General features: G+C 42.0%; 2 protein-coding genes across 3 annotated transcripts; one reads left to right on the top strand and one right to left on the bottom strand.

Annotated features, from left to right (window-relative positions):
* Nucleotides 1–83: 83 nt before the first annotated feature.
* Nucleotides 84–11,141, bottom strand: acot9.1 (acyl-CoA thioesterase 9, tandem duplicate 1). Of its 2 annotated transcripts, XM_026180338.1 has the most exons (16): nucleotides 10,930–11,141; nucleotides 9,325–9,428; nucleotides 7,831–7,857; nucleotides 7,386–7,431; nucleotides 5,891–6,061; nucleotides 5,389–5,426; nucleotides 4,391–4,474; nucleotides 4,184–4,287; nucleotides 3,980–4,053; nucleotides 3,319–3,386; nucleotides 3,127–3,238; nucleotides 2,942–3,032; nucleotides 2,186–2,271; nucleotides 2,016–2,103; nucleotides 1,205–1,355; nucleotides 84–653 (listed from the first exon to the last, which is right to left on the bottom strand). In XM_026180338.1, the coding sequence occupies exons 1-16, from the start codon at nucleotides 10,941–10,943 to the stop codon at nucleotides 598–600; spliced, it is 1,314 nt and encodes a 437-aa protein (XP_026036123.1). In that variant the 5' UTR covers nucleotides 10,944–11,141; the 3' UTR covers nucleotides 84–597. The 2 variants fall into 2 exon arrangements, with proteins under 2 accessions (XP_026036123.1, XP_026036124.1); XM_026180339.1 differs by lacking the exon at nucleotides 7,831–7,857.
* A 2,549-nt stretch (nucleotides 11,142–13,690) lies between these two features.
* Nucleotides 13,691–16,524, top strand: LOC113029499 (diamine acetyltransferase 1-like). The gene is made up of 6 exons (XM_026180391.1): nucleotides 13,691–13,960; nucleotides 14,947–14,998; nucleotides 15,080–15,160; nucleotides 15,834–15,935; nucleotides 16,014–16,054; nucleotides 16,140–16,524. The coding sequence occupies exons 1-6, from the start codon at nucleotides 13,898–13,900 to the stop codon at nucleotides 16,314–16,316; spliced, it is 516 nt and encodes a 171-aa protein (XP_026036176.1). The 5' UTR covers nucleotides 13,691–13,897; the 3' UTR covers nucleotides 16,317–16,524.
* The last annotated feature ends 2,231 nt before the right edge of the window (nucleotides 16,525–18,755 follow it).

Genomic DNA, 18,755 nt, shown 5'->3' with positions numbered 1-18,755 from the left:
TATTTACGTGGCAAAATTAACCAGTGATCGAGCGTCAGCTGTACAGAATGAAATAAAAACAAACACACAGGAACAACTGTAACACCGAGATAAATAAAACTTTTTTATTGCATTCGAGTAAATACACCAGTTAAGGCCAGAGAATTGACACCCTTGTTCTTTTTGCAGCAGCATCATAATAAAGTGTAAAAAAGAAAAGCTGTTTGTGCGTGTAAGCAACAGTGAGATATAAAAACGTAACACGCTGTATCGTAACACCGAGGAGTCGAAGTGAATGAGGTTATGATGAGAAGGGCTGGAGTGTTTACCTCGTTTTCTACAGTTGAGAGGCTGTAACACTGACAAGTGGGAAAAATGATAAGAGTATAAAATAGAGAAACATGGGGGGGAAAGCATCTTCTGCTGTAGTGCGCCAAACACATCAATTTGTAAACCTCCAGATCGACTGAAGCAACAAGATTCAAACAAAGTGCCTGTGGGCTGTTCAAAATTCAGAAACCGTTATATGTCAGAACCTAAAATTCATTCATTATTCTCAACAACACGGAAACACTTGGAGCTCGGCATCTGGATGCTGAAAGGCTTCAGTTTGACGCCTCAGCACGCCACGGTTTGGTCAAAGTGTCTCTTTCCGTCCAGGTACAGCATCGACTCTGTCAGACACACAAAACATCCACATCAGTACACACAGCTGTTCTCCTTCCTTTCAGTTTGATCTTTGAATACAGAACAAGTCAGATCTGTAATCCCAGATTAATCAACAACTCTATGTGCAGGATTTGTTTTTAAGTTTTTAAAGTTTGGCTTTTATTCGGTGGCTGTGGAGGAGCTAACATCATGGGTCACCTGTAGATTAACCTGCCTGCATACGCTGCACCCAGTGAGTAATAAAATTGCAACAGGTTGTCATGGAAACCTGAAAAAAAGCTGAAAATGCTGCTGAAACATCTACTATTCCTAGTTTTTAAAACGTGACACAGTAAATGTCTCGGTAGAAAAGAGTGAGTCAAAGCGAGAAGTGCCGATCAACGAACGCGTGATCATAACAACCAGCAGCTAAATTAACATTTAACAACCGTTTTAATAGTTGATTTCTTTCGGCACTGAACGTGGAAGTTTGTTTGATTTATTCTGAAAGGAACTTACTGACATGGATATAAATCAGATTTCTTTTTTTAACTGTTTCCTGTCTGCACCGGCTCACCTCCATAAGTCTTGGGCATGATGTTGGGGACGTCGCGGTCTGAAGTGAAGGTGAAGTGGAAGATGTTGGTGGTGTTGTGCTGTCGGGTCAGCGGGTCAAACACCTCGCTGTGAACTCTGACCTGGACGTACGTCCCCTGAGTGTAACACACCTGAAAAACAAAGACACAAACAGCCGAAGCACAAAAAAGACATAAAAACATCATTTATCCTGTTCATGTAATTATTGTCCTTATTTTTTGTCTCGTGTCTCCTGTTCCAGTGCTGGATGCTCATATTAAAGGTGGACAGAGAAACGTGTTGCTTAATTCTTGTTTAGCCAATCAGAGGAAAGTTCGATTAAAGGAGGCGGGGCTAAAAAGGCCAGTTTTAGAGACAGGATTCACTGAGAGGCTGCTCCAAGGTGTCAGAAAAATCAGGATTATTTTGAACTTTGAATCATCCAAAGCTTCTCTAGCAAAGTCCAAGTATAAGAATATGGAGCAGTAGAGGTGACCTCCGATAATTCAGTTCAAAACATCTTCATTCTTGGTCTAATCTCAGTCACAAAAACACATGTAAAAAAAACATCTAGTTCCTATGATATAATTTTTTACAAAAAGTGCTGTAGGTGTAAAAAGTTGGCAAATAAACATCATCTTACATTCCTCTTAAAGGACAATCACTTTACTTTAGCTCCATTTTTGGTCTCCATCAGCTCCAAGTGAAATATTTCACTTTTTTAATCTAACTCCTCCCTTTTTTTTTCCATTGGCTGGCCTCTAACTCTGAAAGCCATACAGGTAGTCCACCTATAAAGAAGATGCTCTGACCTGCGATGAGAGCATCAGCAAAGATCCAATCTCCACAGGTTTCTGGAAGAGGATATCATCGACAGCCACCAGACTCGGCCGACAACCCCTGCAACACACGGCAAGGAGCAACAACATTTACAGCAGTTATTCTTTAATGTTTCTTTAACCCTTTAGTCTAAATGTCTCACCCGTAGGAGCAGGCGTTGGCCCAGCCGAGCTCGTAAGCTTTCCTCATCAGAAAACCTCCAAATATCCTGTTAAAGATGTTCCTCTCCTGGTCAACACAAACACAGAAACAGGTTTTTTTAAGTTTTCCAGCTGAAATAATTTAGGGTTTAAACTGGGAACATAAATGAAACTGGAAACCACAAAAGATCCATTTCCCCATGTAAACATAGCTGCTGGTATTTAGGAAAAAAGAAACACAACTCAAGGAAGTATCCAAGTAAAGAGTTCATATATATACAAGGTGTGATTACAAAAAGCTTTAGGAATCTCCCCTTCAAGACCATCTCCTCTGGTCTACACAGCTTCCAGCATGAATCCTTAAAAGTCGTGTTCCTGAGTCCTCAGCTTTGCACTGTACGCTCTTTATTATCTCCACGAACTTCAAACCTCAAACTTCTGTTGATCAAAATAAGCCGTCTTTCATGTGGAGGAACATCGCTGATGTAGAGAGTCGAGTCTCCGGCTATGACAGAGCCGCACATCGGGTGGACTCGGATTGTCTTGCTTTGGTACAAACAGCTCCAGAGGCTCCAGTTTAATCTCCAGGGAAGACTTAAAAGGCTGAATTCAAGTTAGAGGTGCACGAGAAGATGATCTTCAATGGGAAAGTGACCAGAAATACATTACGTAAATCACACCTTGCATATATTCACAGCCTAAAATGAACCTCAGTGTAGAAATAAATTCTCCTTCTTATTATTTATCCGTCCTCTCACCTGAGGATGGCAGATCTCCAATCCTTTCAGTTTGGCATCTTCCATCCACACTGAGTTTGGGGGCAGAATTCTGCTGCGGAAACTGACTGTGCTGCAGAAACATCCACAGAGATTTAACAGAGTGTATCTTAATATATGAAGCAAATATAACATCCTCATGATATCCTGTGATGTTTCAGTCGTACTTGGTGTCCAGGGTGTTGAGGAAAAGGCCGTGAACGACCGTCCTCTCCTCTTGTGTGGGAGCGACCTTCAGCAGCGACGCAGTGCTCAGCTCCACACGGCGGGATTTGTTAGCTGGAGGAGAGTGAGCGTCAAGATCAGCGTGCAAAGACTACGCTCTTCATAAAAGCTGCGATTGTTTCATCGGCTCTCACCTTCGCCTTCCTGCAAGAGTCGTTCTTCCTCGGGTCCTTCAGGCGTCAGTGGATTTACAAACGCTGCCCTGAAAAGGGAAAAGAAGCAGAAACACAGAGTATTAAATAAGTATGAGAGAAACACAGCATGAGTTTACCGTGCCACTTTTAGGACTGAGAAGCAAAGCTCTGTGCAAAAATAAATCTGCACAGGAAATGGGAAATAAAATGATTTCCGTGCACATAATTAGTCCTCAATGAAAACACTTTCTCGATGCAGAGAGCCAAAACAAACAAATGTAATAATAATGCAAAATCTCCTGAGGCAGCACACGAGCAGAGGACAGAATCCAGATGTACAGTGCTGGGCAGAGAGCTCCTCATAGTTATTAATCCCAACTCTTAAATCTCTGTGAGGTAAGATACTCAGAGAGTCGATCAGATCTATGTCTCTTGGACCCTAACAGCCTCTGCAACATGGAAACTATAACACTACTTTCAGGGTAACTCTGATCCTATTAACCCCCAAACTGTGTTTCGTAGGCAAATAAAATGACTTTTGGTTCTGTTGATCACAACTATGTCAGATTTTCAAAAAAAGGGCCCTGGGATCTAGAAATGGGATTCTCTAAACTCGTGTTTTTTCAAAATAAAAGCACTGGCACTGTACAGGATGTAATACCTCTTGTTTCCTGGATCTCGGGCCACCATGACGAATGTAGCATCCAGAACGGAGGCGTACGCTCCGTCACGGTACTGCAGGAGAGACAAACACTTGGTTTTTATTTACACCACCAGCGAGCATAAACAGGGTTAAGACTCTTCATTTAATTACTCTCTTTGTATATATTTCATATAGTCGAGTAAGCAGGTTAGGCGAGCCCACCTGTGACATGTGGATCTTGGCTTCAATGGAGGACTTCCCCACCCACGTCACATGACCTGTGAACTTGATGTCGCAGTCGGGGTAGATGACGTGCTGCCTCATGTCTGACCAAGCGCGCACACACACACACACACACACACACACAAAGATATTAGTGGTAAACAAACCAAAGTGGTTTATTGTACCCTGTACCCGAGAGATTCTTACCGATTTTGTCCACCAGGGCGGTGACAATAGACAGAGGAGACCTCTTTAGTTCTGAGTTGTAGGTGTGAGAGTAAGAGATGAGGACTGAGGAAGAAAGAAGAGGAGAAATTACAGTTAGGTCCATAAATATTTTGATTCTCTACATTACCACAGTGAATTTGAAATGACCCACATGCAGACTTTCAGCTTTAATTCAGTGGGTTGAATCCTTTCATTTCAGTGGACAAGTTAAATAACTCAAAACAAAACGTTAATTTCTAATACTTAGTTGAAAACCCTGTGCTGGTGATCACAGCCTGAAGTATTGAGCTCATGGTCATCATCAGATGCTGGTTTCCTCCTGGTTAATGCTCTGCCAGGCCTTTACCTGTTGGTTTGTGGGTCTCTCTGTTCAAAGCTTAATCTTCAACAACTGAAATACATGATCAGCTGGGTTAAGCTCAGGCGACTGACTGGTCCATTCAGGAGTGGGTTGCTTTAGCTATATGTTTGGGGTCATTGTCCATCTGTATTATGAAACGCCGCCCAATCGGTTTGACTGCGTTCAGCTGGGTTTGAGCAGACAGTACGTCTCTGAACACATCAGCATTGATTCGGCCCCTTCTGTCCTGTCCAGCCCAGTCTAGCCTCTCTTTTCTTGAGGATTATGACTGGCTTTCGCTTTGAAGTGAACCCTGAGTATTTACTTTCACACCCGCTTCTCTTTATGGTAGACTTGGTAGACCTCCTGGAGAGTATCGTTCACTTCGATGGCTGGACGTCCAGGTCTTTTGGCGTTGCTGAGTTCAGCAGTGCTTTCTTTCTTTCACAGGATGTACCAAACTGTAGATTTTAACACTCCTGTAAAAATTTCATCCAGTTTGAATGTGGATACCCTCAAATAAAAGCTGAGAGTCTACACTTCCTGTCCATATTTCAGCACCCAAGTTTAAATGAACCTAACTGTGTAATTAGTGCTTGAATGAGTGAAGTTCCCCATCATCTAATCTGCTGTGTACCTGCTAAACTGTCCAAGTCCTCCAGGATTCTGCCAAACCTGAAACGAGACAGAAAACAGTTAGAAGGTCAAAACTGAAGCGCAGACGTACTGGGCCACATTTACTCAGAGAGCAGGCTGCATTCATTTTCTGATGACTGCGCACAAACACAGGGTTCAATTTCTAGCATTTAAACAGGCGAGTCATAAAAGCAGTCAGTACAGTAGCTATGAAGTTTTTGCAGCATGCTGTAAACAAGTTTGTTTCTACTGTAAACAGACACTTTAACACAGGGGTCTTTTTGGAGCCTGCCTCCAGTGGCCATTAGGGGAAGTGCAGCTTTTGGCTCTGGAGGTTCTTGCTTATCCAATACAAAGAATGTAACTGAACCCGTCACCATTCACATGGAGGAGACATGGATTTATCAGACTGTCATGTAGCTCTTAGATTTTCCTTTCATGGTAAACGTACTGTTGGTCTGCCCGTTCACTCACTTTACTGTCTCCGCTTTCTGCGTGTTTACCTGACGGTGTTGTGGTAGGTCAGATACTTCTCCCTGAGCTGTGGCTCAGAGCCCAGGGGCAGGTGCACCTCCAGGTAGCTGTCCTTCATCCTCTTGGCAGGAAGTTCGTTCTGAGATTTGGCCAACATGGATGACAGTGAGACACGCTCCGCCATGGCCTGCTGATGGTCGCTGCAGACGAGAACGAGACCGCATCACTAAATATAACATGTTAAAAATAGACTCCCTGGATTTGTTCATGTAAATATATTTCATTGGTATTATTATTATTGATTATACGATAGTTTTGTCCCACTTTCTCACCACTTTTTTCTTTAGATTTATCTTTTAAAATATTTATTAAGCAAAAAAGCAATAAAAAAGTCCTGTAATTACAGTAAACAGCAAAAATGTGTCATCTAACTGCTGATAAATGAGCTCAGTCAGCTTTATTTTTAGGACTTCAGTTAGAAATACTGAAGGTGAGGGTTGGATTTAGGTGTGTAGGGGTTTGGAAGCTAAAAGCTTTAACAATTGTGTACTGAAAAGTGAACAGCAGTAATCTAACAGACAGGAAATGAACACATTATTTACTTGTTTTCTCAAAATTCCTCCAGATAAAAATGACCGGCCTTTTTTTCTTACCAGAAAAAAGACGATTCTACAGCAGATTTAATAGACTGATAAAATTACAGGAGTAACATGAGATGAGAGAGGAACGATATGGGAGTCATATATATGTGTGTCATCTGCAATACAATAACATCTGATGCTGAGGATTTTTTAAATAATTATTCAAGTGAGTGTTGGCACGTAAATATAAAATATCTGGGGTCCGAGAGCAGAACCCTGTGGAACCTCTAACAGTACTAAAGCTGTCTGACAAAACTGAACGACCGCAGGTAACAACAGGACAATCCTAAATCTCAAGTATCCAGCCAGACAGCTTTTCACAAAGCCAATGAACAAACTCAAAAGTAACTCTGTGAAAGCAAAATGACCAAAAATGTCTTTTTTGATAATCTTGCCAAAACGTAACGATCGAAGCAAAATTTATTACTGCATTCAAAGGCTGCAGACTGAGTGGTGGCTTTTAACATTTGCTGAGAAATGATTAAGGATGCTGTGATTTTTAAGGAGAGGCCAGCTGCCGATTCTTTTACAGGCAGAGAGTCACAAACAGATTTGTTTCACCAGAAATGGATTCATACTAAGATTTAAAGTAAATCTATTATATTTTCTTACTTTCTATCATATATACACTGTTACAACAGCTGATGTTTATATTAACCACAACGTTTGTAAAATGAGGTCAGTCTGTGTGTAAAAACGCATGTTTCTGACAGTTTTTTTCTACTGTTGGGTCTGTATGATGTCACAGAGAGAGGATGACAATAATATACTCATCTAAGGCATTAAGCCTTAGGTGGCTTAAAGGGGGAGGAGCTAAAACAGCTCATTTCAGACAGCATGAGGTAAATAAAGATGATTTTGAACTGTGAGTCATGCCAGTTACCTCCAGTTTGTGGAAGCTCCCACGATTTCTCTCAGCCTGTTTCGCACTGAAAACAGAAGACGAACCAGATGTATGAAAGATCTGAACACTGGAGTTTGGAGGCTGCCATTAAATATAGCACATTTTTTACAATGTGATCTGAGACTTGCAGCTCAGCAACGTCTGAACAGCAAGAAAACATAAAACTGAAGCTGAGTGCCACAGAGGGAAGAAGACGAGAGAGTTCCTGCTACAGGAAGGTTTGATTCTGCCAGAGGAGACGTCTTTGAACATAAAATGCAGCTCTATGAAAAGGCTGAACAGCAGAAGCTGAAACTTCAGTTAGGAGACAGTGGGGGGGAAACATGCAGGGAGGAGTTAAAATGTAATTAGAGTAAATTAGAAGATAATTAATAAGCTCGTCAGTTCAGATAGTTGTGATTCATCTTGGTTTACCAACACGCACCATTTGACACATGAAACTGTGGATTTCCTGTGGAGAAACACAAAGGATTAAACACACAGGGCTCAGAGGACGACGGACTCATGAGGAGACCAGAATAAACTCAAATGTACAAAGTGAAAACACTTCTGTCCTGAATACAGCAGAGACTTTGTTCCACTAAGGATACAGAGGTCCTATTTAGGGCCTTGCTTTGTTTATTATTATCATTTACACAAGTAAATCACACTTAACATGATGGAAACCAGTGAAAATATTCATGGCGTCGCAGCACTCTCTCTCATCAACCTTTATGAAACCAGGTACGCAAATCCAACATCCCAGGATGCACAACAAAGCTTCTCTGAGAAAACCTTAAAGAAACTCAAGCTTTTTATCTTTAAAGGTAAATTTCGGTAGTGACCGAAAGAACGAGATCGCGGATACAAGCGGCAGAAATGAGCTTCCTCCGAAGGGTGGCTGGCCTCTCCCTTAGAGATAGGGTGAGAAGTTCGGCCATCCGGGAGGGGCTCAGAGTAGAGCAGCTGCTGCTCCACATCGAAAGGAGCCGGCTGAGGTGGTTCGGGCATCTGACAAGGATGCCCCCTGGGCGCCTCCTGGGTGAGGTGTTCCAGGCATGTCCCACCGGGAGGAGGCCCCGGGGCAGACCCAGGACACGCTGGAGAGATTATATCTCCCGGCTGGCCTGGGAACGCCTTGGTATTCCCCCGGATAAGCTGGAGGAGGTGGCTGGGGAGAGGGAGGTCTGGGCCTCTTTGCTTAGGCTGCTGCCCCCGCGACCAGGCCTCGGATAAAGCGGATGAAGATGGATGGATGGATGGTAAATTTCCATTTTCCAGGCTTGAGGCAGATTTTCATTTTTACATAATTGTGTGAAGCTTTGTGGTTACAAACAGCTTTTACTTTCCTCTGCGCACTTACTCCTAAATGTTACTCTATTGATTTAGAATAAAAATAGAACAGAAACAAACTTCAAACAAACTCTGAATACTTGGGCCTAATACATGTTGTCGTTCTCTGTTCACAATTTATGTAATTTTAAGCTCAACTAGGTCATTAAATTTAAGTGTATTGAGCGATAAAAATAATAAATTTTGGTGACTTCAACGTAAAGACCTCCCAAATGCAGAATTGTGAAACTTTTGAGTTTGCATTGAAGGTTTGTAGTGTCATCGTAAATGTTGACATTTCACCACAACACAAGAATTTACTATACCTCAGATGTATAAATATCTAATCTGCCACAATCGTCAGCTGATTGCTAAGAGTCTGGAGGCCTCTAAAATGGCATAACGCCACCTGGTGGCAACAGGAACTCATCATAGATGTGATAATCATCATATTACATGACATTTGCATTGTGTTGATACTAGCTTCATGTATGTAAACTGTTCCATCATAGCTCTGATTTGACATGTGTTACTTCACTCTTTACCTCTCTGTGTTCTTGCTGTTAAATCAGGCGATGTGAAACAGGAAGTGCGTTTGCTTTCTTACCCTCGATCATGTCAGGTGCCTTTCCCTGCTTGCCCTGCTTCAACGCTCCTCCCGTGCAGAACGACCTCCTCGTGAAGGACGCGGCCGATCGCAGCAGCAGAAACCTGAAGCAAGTAGAAAAACTCCTGTAATTACCAAGTCCTGTTACAGGCACGCACACCGACCGCCTCTATTTCAGGCCGGGGGTGTGAGCGGTTTAGATCCCGAACAGCTGATCAGACGGACTGTTACCGCCCCCCCATGAGAGGAGCGTGACTCTCTGCAGCTTAGTCACATTTATAGCTCGTTACTGCATGTCCACTTTCTGACTGGGTCACAGGACAGTTATCATGAACTGTAAAGTCAGTGAGTCTGTGTTACCTGGATTAGCAGCAATCTGTCCTTTATTTTTAACAATGCATCAATGACTGGAATAACAAAAAGTTCACAACTCTTCTGACAAAGGAATTTAAAAATAACTTGATAACAATACTGATTATTTCTTTGACTCTGACCTAATCTGACCAAACCTAAAGTTCCTCTGTGTAGAAGAAACCCCGAATCTCTGTTTGGTTTCATCTGTGCCCCTCAGCTGTCGAAGGACCTGCCTGAGGGCCTTCAGCTTTCTTCATCAGTATCTTTTAAAACATTCTCTGAAGTCTTACTTATATTGTTGGTCTTTCTCAGTCGTCTTCTTACAGATTTTACATCTTTAACTTAATTCTGATTTTTTAACTAATTTTCCACTGCATTTATAACTAGGAAGTCTCACTGTTTTTTACTCTTCGTGTTACACTCAAGTTGTGTAACAGACAGCAACCTTAGAGCTGAAGAAGAAGGCAGGATGAAGGTGAAGATGAGAGTCACAAAAGGGAAGTTTTGTAAAATGGTAGTGAGGCCTGTTATGATCTGTGGTTCTGAGACAGTGCTGCTGACAAAAACGATGGAAAGAGGAGTTGAAGATGCTCAGATTCTCACTGGGAGTGAGCCGGATGAATAGGATTAGTTATGATTAGTAATTAGAGACACAGCTCAGGATGAGTGTTTGGACATGTGAAGATGGGGAGAAAGGATGGAAAAGAGGAAGTTAGAGGAAGTTCATGGATGTGGTGAAGGAGGACATGCAAAGAGTGACAGAGGAGGATGAAAAGAAGAACTAGCGTCTTTTTAAAATCAAACATTTTAACTGATAATGTTTCGGCCATTTCTGTTTTTATTATTATTATTATGTGTGTATTGTACATGTGAAACTCTTCGTAGTGGTCATTTTGACCTCATTACTTATTTATAAAGCGCATGTAGGAGTGTAAACTGCGTAGAGGTTTCTGAACTAGCCTGTGTAGCTGTCATAAGTTAACTTCGGTGTTTATCCTGTGTGAGGCCTCCTGATTTGCTCTGTCTTTATTTCCTGCAGACACGCCCTTCGTGGAAACAGACCGCCGCCCTCTGTGGGCCTGGTTAACTAGTCACTCTTCATTTACACACCACTGAAGTCATAACAGAGAAAGGACCATCACAAATCGCTGTTTATCGCTGCTTCGCTTCCCTCGCTACTCTTAGGTCACTTGTTAACAGCGCGGACGCCGCAGAGACAGCTGTGCACGAGCTTTGTTTTACGTCACTAACCTCTGTGAGAGCATTTTGACCGGGATGACAGAGCCGAGGCCTCGAGGGGTCCAAACGAAGCGGGTGGGCTGAAAAAAGGGAGAGAAAAGAAGAAGAATCACAGTTTTCTCTTGAGGAGAGAAAGAGGCTGATGACGGGGTAGCTTCCGCGGTGGCACGCAGCTCCGCCCACTGCGTGATGACGCAGCGCTCAGCATCCGTGGGCCTTGATGCCCTCGGTCCAGCCTGTCAGGAACTTTATTTGACAGGCTAACCTTACAAATTTAGACACAGACAGACACAGTGGTGCTCACTGAGAGATTTTCCAAGTAAAAGTGTTATCGCTCACTAAACAGCCGCTTAAAAAACTTTTACATTTCTGTTTTTGATATTTCCGTTTAGCCTAAATCTGCCACTCTAATATAATTTGTCCTTCTTATTTTTTTCTCTCGAAATGTTACTCTCTCTGCCAGAACCTTGAACTTTGTATTTATTGAATTACCCATGTTTTTGTCGAACGTGGGTCAGTGAAACAGTAACAAACCTAACTGTATGCATGAGTAAAATATCAAAACACTCTTTGTGTACTTTTTTTATGAATCTATAAATAATTTCATTTATTTATTAGATGAGTGGATACATGTTGACATGTTGTAATATGGTGTTTACCATGTCATAGCGTACAAAGCACAAGGGGAAACAAGGGAAAGTGATTCTCCTTTAACCCTCCTGATATGTTTCAGGTCGGAGTGATCCATTTCAAAATTGAATATTATATTTAAAATTATTTTAAAGTATTATTTCAACATGGAACTTATTCTGCTTGGTTTAATAGATGTAATCAACATATACAATGAAAGTAGCTAATTTCACATATTTACACGTATATTTTGTGTCACAATGTCTCTGGAGACTTCATATTTTTTCCAGAGTCATCCGATTTGATAATCAAGAGACAAGCACTGTTAGATGGGAGAGAGAGAGACAACCTGGCAACTACCATTATTCAACACTGTACTTAAAAAAAAGTCATATATCCTCATCGAACCATGATCTGTGAGCAGTAAAGAACACAACTACATCAAATAATGACTGAAATAGTTGGTAATGGAGTTAATAATGAGATATGAACAATGTTTATTCTGTGGGTTTTTTGTTGTTTTGGATAACTAAACATGCCCAAGCTGACCCACGAACGTCCTTCCTTCACCTTGGAGACAAACATAACAGAAGGGTTAAAAGTGTCTGGTTTTCACTACAAGATACTCCTGAGGCACACCTTCCCCTTAGTTGTTGGTTTTTTTTAAGCTGAACACTTTTCTGGACAGCCAAACGTTCTGGTCCGTCTTCTACAAGTGAATGAACAACAACGGTAAGATGTATGAGAAGAAAATAACGTATAAGAAGTGTCATAAATAAAGCAACTAAAACAACCACGTTATACACTGTTAGGGACATTAAATGTCTTGTATTGCATCAATTTCAGTCTAAGTTACAGTTGCAGGTGTGGGGGTGGGGGTGGCCTTTGACCTGTTCTCAGAGGATCATTGTTCCCCCCAGTACATCAATGCTACAACTGTCTGCGAAGCATCTAACCACACCTAATCATTACACACATTCTACTCTGCACATGAATATGTAGGGTCTGCTGGTGTTGGAAAATTCCACTTGTGTGGGCAGACAGAGGCATTATGGGAGAGACCTGAACTGAAGTCTGTACTGGAGCATTGTGAGTTGAAATTAAACCCCCTGGAGGAAAAAAGAAATGTGAAAAACTGGTGATTCCATACATGTGGTTCTTTTTTTCCTCAAAGACCTTTAAAATTAATTAGACAAACCTTCACAACAACTGCCCAAATAGATCCCTGCTGAGTGGCTTCACTTCCTTGGAGAGCAGGAATGCCTTTCTGTCAGTGTAAAGACACTCAACTAAATATTTAATCCTTGACATATCTTAAAAGAAAAGGAAGGACAATTTCAACAATATGTCTCAGTTTTCTACATCATAAATGTGTAGAATCACAGAAAAGTAGCTTATTGTCAGTCTGCCCCAGGGCAGCTGTGGCTACAACCGTAGCTGCCTCCACCAGTGTGTGAATGCGAGAGTGAATGAATAGTGGCATTGTAAAGCGCTTTGGGTGCCTTGAAAAGCGCTATATAAATCCAATCCATTATTCATTATTATTATTATTATTATTGCCCAGAGTGTCCTGTATTTATGATAATGTTCTTCATTTTTGTATAGTAGAACATTTCTGTTTTAAATACTGTAAAAACAATATTTCTTCATTTAATTGTTTATCTGTTACGTAACTATTTTGGTGCCAAACTGATCTGTTTTAGAAGAACTTATCATCCCAAGAAAGTTTCTAGTCCTCATAACACCTGGAAATCTATGTGCTTCTTATCTTATCTCTGGGGCAAAACTGATGTTGTTTTCTGAACTTCAGATACAGTTACAGTTAAGTTACTGTTTTGATTAAGTAACTTAAATTATAGGCTATTGTTTTTGTTTAATGTGTTAGATATTTAGCACATTGTTTGACTCTTATACATTAGTTAAACATTAGTTCAACATTGTTTAACTAAAGAATAAAAACACTTTCCCAGGTCCTTTTCTCCATCAAAAACATATGACAGAATAAAAACAGACCCCCACATGTGACCGTTCTTTGTACCCCGATTGGACAAAAAAAAGTGACCAGGGGGTGTCGCTGATTTGTCAGAAATGCGATACTTGAGTGAACCGACCAATTATATTGCAGCGCGAGCCGGCTATAAAAGCCCTGACATAAACAAAGGGGGCACAGTAGAGCGGCAGCGACCCAGCCGAGGGCCAGTTATACTGAATGTTTTATCTCGACGAGCGCGTTCGGACCAGAGGCTGACTGTGGGGGAAAAGCCACTGCGAGGCGAATGAAGAAACACCTAATCTTCCAATTTACATACAGAGGACTTCTGACGAAAGGGAAAAAAAGTAAAAGAAGAAAATGGAGTATAAATTACGAAAAGCTGAACCCCGAGACGTGCCTGATATATTACGACTGGTGAAGGTAGGCCTGTGGGATTAAAAAAACCAAATACCGTTTTGGGGATAAACGTAATTAATTTGATATGAAACGAGCAGGAATTCAATATAGCGGTCGAAAGCTAAAGGGAACTGTTACGTGTTACAATATCCGTTAGCTGTGGAAATCCGTTAACTAGCGAAACATCGGCAGGTGTGAGCTTTCCTGAGGATGTCCGAGAATGAGGTCAGAGCCGGAGGCCTCTTTAACGTCAGATGACTCAGAGCGGCCGGGTGTCTAAATATGGTCCGTCTGACGCGGTGTCCGTATCATGGCTGACCCCGACGCGGAAACGTTACAGTGGAGGAAAACAAAACAAGCGACGTCTGCGAAACCCCGAAGAGGGTGCCGGTTTGATCTGGAAACTGGTGGCGCCTATATTTAGCATCAGGGCGTTTAGAGGCCTCTTAGTTAAAGTTAACGTCATTTTCAGTTTACACAATATACCGACTTTAAAGGACCTTATCGACTTTACTTGTAAACTTGGCTTTAAAAAATAAATTGGCTCCTTCTAGTTAATTCCACTTAACTTTTTGGCTTGTAAATTGTAAAGCCATTTTAAATTGTTCCCATACAATTGTAAAAAGAGAAGATTATTTTTTTCAACCTCCCTCCTTTCTGGTCCTTTTAATGACCCTAACGTCAATTCATTTCTTGTGAATTTGCTCAATCATTCCCATTGAATAAAAGTGAAGTGATGGAAAAGATCTAAACCTCGACGCTCACATCTTAATCACCACAATGATACTGACCAATTATTACAATGATTCTTTTGTGTTCTTAATCAATAAATGACTTGTCGCACAATAAAATGTTTGTTAGAATACTGGATGAGCTGCAGAGCTGCAATACACTTTGCTTGTTTAAGAAATTGAGCTCAAAACAAACCGGATTCTGAACTAAATAAAAATGAAACTGCATCAGGAGTGCTGTGTCGCACTACGAATGACATCATCCCATTGTTGTTCCAGGAACTTGCAAAATACGAGGAGATGGAGCACCAGGTGACACTGACTGAGAAAGGTGAGTTTAAAGTCACCTGCACACGAATAAAAGACTACCTGCTCTGTTGTGTAAATAATTAAAGGTTGTGTTTGCCTGTAGAGCTCCTTGAGGATGGCTTCGGTGACACCCCGTTTTACCATTGCATCATCACTGAGATCCAAGGAGAGAAGAGCAGTGAAGGTACGAAACGCCACGGATCCTCTTTCTGGAGCAAAAACACTTGGAGGATCGTTTTCAGCCTGAGGCTTGAATAGTTTCCCACAGGAACCATCAGGTTATCATGTCACCTGATAAGGAGAGTAAATGTTTCCCACCATCTGCTGAGACGGCGTTTCCACAGGGTGTGCATCCTGGTTTTGTAAATACAGGCCAAGAGTCAGACGCTCGCCTGCAGGTGTTAGTCCCCCTGAACACGTTTATTTAATTGTTCTTCACAACGTAGCTTCCATTGAGATGTACAGAGAAGTACAGTTTGTGCCTGACCTACAGGGGAGGCACCATCTGGACACATTCCCAGTGACTGCAGCGCAGACGCTCGTAAACAGTCTGATTAGGCCGAGAAAGTTCTGGCAGATTTCCCCTAAGAAGGAGGTTGAAGGTTAAGGTAGAAGTTTTCCTGCATGGAGCCATTTCTGGTGTTGCAGTTATTTATTTTTGCCCAACTGTCTCTTTGTTCACATCTTAAACAAGAATTTGCCTCCACAGCTTATAAGCCTGGTGTTATTCCCAAAACATTAAACCTCAGCCCTGCTTTTATTTGCTCTGCATAGTCTCAGCATATATTTTATCCACATAATCTCAAGAATGAGATGTCTGGTTTCTAACAGCCTAACATGGTCGTTTCTCCCTGCAGATCGCAAGGTGGTGGGTTTCGCCATGTACTACTTCACGTACGACCCCTGGGTGGGCAAGCAGCTCTACTTGGAGGAGTTCTATGTGATGGATGAGTACAGAGGTAAAAACATCTCCATCTGTTTACATTCACTCCTGCTCTGCAGCTTCATTGATGCCTGAATTGTTCCTCTTTCTGCAGGTCTGGGCATCGGTTCAGGGATCCTGCGGAACCTCAGTAATGTGAGTGTTTACAAACTAAAGTGCATCCTGACTTTGGCTGTTCTTTTGAGCGCACCAACCTAAACTCCTCTCCGTCCTCTTCCAGCTGGCGATGAAGACGCGCTGCACCGGCATGATGTTCGTGGTGGCGGAGAACAACGAGCCGTCGGTCCAGTTCTACAAGCGGCGCGGTGCCGAGGACCTCTCTCAGGAGGAGGGATGGAGGCTCTTCAGGTTCGACAAGGACAGCCTCGTCAAGATGGCCGCTCCATCTGAGGAATAAGAGGCCCGACCGAGCAGACGCGCCTCGGCTTTTCAGAAGAGTTCAGCTTTGAAATGCAGCATTTATCACAGTAATCTGGTGTATTTAATCTGTCTGTAGTTCGTAGTCTTAGTGAGCCTTTTGTGTCTAATCTGTCACAGAGTTACTCGTCTTTATTCAATCTTAAAATCACTTTTAGCTTTAAATAAAAACTGCTAATCGCACACAACTGTCATTCTTCAGTTGGTTACATACTTGCCTTTGATTGCACTTGAATTCATAGTTTCCTTCACAGAATTCAAACTCATTAGAAAACTTTACCAGGCCATGTGTCACCTACAGTGCAGGAGTCCACTTGTGTCCTTATGTTGAATCAGGAAGATTCTGACATTAAGTTCTCCTGGTTTTAAGTCACTCATCCAGTCTTGTGGCGCTGACCTTTACAGAATGATGTCTTTCTTTTGCCACTCTGGCCACCAAACAAAGACCTACAACTCACTTATTTAAAAAGAAACTAACTTGAGGGCTGGATCGGTGTCGTCAACACACAACTGTTACTCGCAGCCTGTCACAAACACGTTGGTTCCCCTTTTTTAAGACTGAAAAATCCAAAAGCTGAATATTTGACTGGAATAAAATTGTGTATTTGCATCAAGGTGATTAAAGAGCTGATGGCTGAGACCTTGGAGAAGTGACAGGCAGTAAACTACACGGCATATGACCCACATGTCCTTAAGAAATGAGAGCAAACAGGTCTGATACAGATTGATTGATTGAATCTTTATTTTGAACATGTTGAAAAAGTATAAAAAAAAAATAGAATTAAAAGAGACAAATGAACAAAGCAAACAAAAGGAAAACGAGCAACCACAACTCCAAATAACGTCCATGTTCAAAAAGGAGCAGGAAGAAGCATAAGCTTATTTAATCCCACCCCTTTTCCACTATCTAGTATCAATAGTATCTAAGGTTTCAAATATTTGGGGAAGCAAAACTGTGGCGGCTCCGTCACTGGGAGCTTAATGTCAGCCAGTAAGAGATTAATGAAATTATGAACACAAAAGCACCATTGTAATCTGACCCAGCGTACGATGCCATCTTGGAAAATGTGATTCACAACAGATTCACTTTTCAGCTTGACCCCTGAATGTCAGGGCACTAAAAGCATAACCGAACATGCTAGAGCACAGAGTCATAGCACGGCCTTCCCAGAAGCCAGACATCAACATTACTGAAGCAGCGTGGGACCAAAAGGCCGGGCAGACATTTTAATGTCAGTGCTGAAAGAAAGCTGCAGGAGAGCACGACTGCAGCTTCTCACCCAGGTCGTCGTCGCCCCACAGACCTGAGAAAAGAAAGAAAGTGGACTTCTTTAAACTTCAGTTCTAAAAACAAAAGCGTCCCGTTTGGAGGTGGTCGTTGACGATGGGTGTGGAGAAAGGCGTGGGTCATTACCATCACTGAGTATTAAGCGTGAAAACACTTGAGGTCACCTGAGGCCAGGTGTGAAGGGTTCTCGAGACTGCATCGTGGGTGGCAGCCGTGGTGATGACACACATGATCAGAACTGAAGAAGCCTCCTGGATTAGTTCACAAACCTAACAAAGTCCAGCTGCCTTCTTTTTTCAAGCTCTTAAGGCTCCCGAGGAGAGTTCAGCTGTGCAGGATGACAGCAGCCACACCAAATATTGACTTTAAAGCTCTTTAGAATGAAACTGTCTGTTCTTGCCTTGTTGACTGTATTTCACCTATGTTTGCACTTAAAGCTTTTACATACTGGTTTGCAGCTCTGCAGTTATGTTGATGCTGCTGGGAAACGTTTGCAAGGAAAACTCTGAGATTATAAAATGAATTCAGGTTTTTCGTTCTTCTTCGTGCAAGATAAAACCTGCAGTTCAAAAATAGTTTTAATGGAAATGGAGCCCCTGCAAACACAAACAGTACATACTGTTACTCATAAAGCAGTCAAAGGCTGGACTGTGAACTCAGTTAAATGGCCTGAACTATGTTTTAATAGTTTTCTATAGCTCTTATCATAACTGGAGATTGTTCCAGAAGAAATCTCGTTGCCATAAAGATGCAGGGACATGATAACGAAACAGTGAATGATGAAAAAGCACAGTCGTGTCGTAAAGTTTAACCTCACAGACGGTTGTCTGTCTGCAAAGTTACTGTTCGCCTGTCAGCACAAGTTCAGTGTCTCCTCTGATTATGGCTGCAGGTCCTGCTTCTAAGCTTCCTCTGTGCTGTTTTAACAACTGATCTTATCAGTCTCGTTTACGTTGAATTATTAAACTATATTTCTGGTTAAGCTTTCATCAGCTGGAGGAAATGCTTCTGCAGGTCAGTGAATTTATCCGGTGACGCCTGTCAGGCCTCCAGGGCTGATTTATGATCAAGTCCATCTAAAATCAGGTCAATCTGAGAAACTCCCACCTTTGCTTTTCATATGCATCAACA

This window comes from Astatotilapia calliptera, chromosome 9 (genome assembly GCF_900246225.1).
Source record: "Astatotilapia calliptera chromosome 9, fAstCal1.2, whole genome shotgun sequence".
Classification (NCBI taxonomy): domain Eukaryota; kingdom Metazoa; phylum Chordata; class Actinopteri; order Cichliformes; family Cichlidae; genus Astatotilapia; species Astatotilapia calliptera.
Note: the sequence above shows the minus strand (reverse complement) of the source record. Positions and strands in the feature narration are given on the sequence as shown.

Excerpts from the sequence above, each read along its gene's own strand:
- acot9.1 (XM_026180338.1), bottom strand. Across the intron at positions 3,387-3,979 it reads CGAGATCCAGGAAACAAGAG|GGCAGCGTTTGTAAATCCAC; the intron begins GTATTACATCCT and ends TTCCCTTTTCAG. Across the intron at positions 3,033-3,126 it reads CTCAACACCCTGGACACCAA|CACAGTCAGTTTCCGCAGCA; the intron begins GTACGACTGAAA and ends ATGTTTCTGCAG.
- LOC113029499 (XM_026180391.1), top strand. The coding sequence starts at position 13,898 with ATGGAGTATAAATTACGAAAAGCTGAACCCCGAGACGTGCCTGATATA. Across the intron at positions 15,936-16,013 it reads TGTGATGGATGAGTACAGAG|GTCTGGGCATCGGTTCAGGG; the intron begins GTAAAAACATCT and ends CTCTTTCTGCAG. Across the intron at positions 16,055-16,139 it reads TCCTGCGGAACCTCAGTAAT|CTGGCGATGAAGACGCGCTG; the intron begins GTGAGTGTTTAC and ends GTCCTCTTCCAG.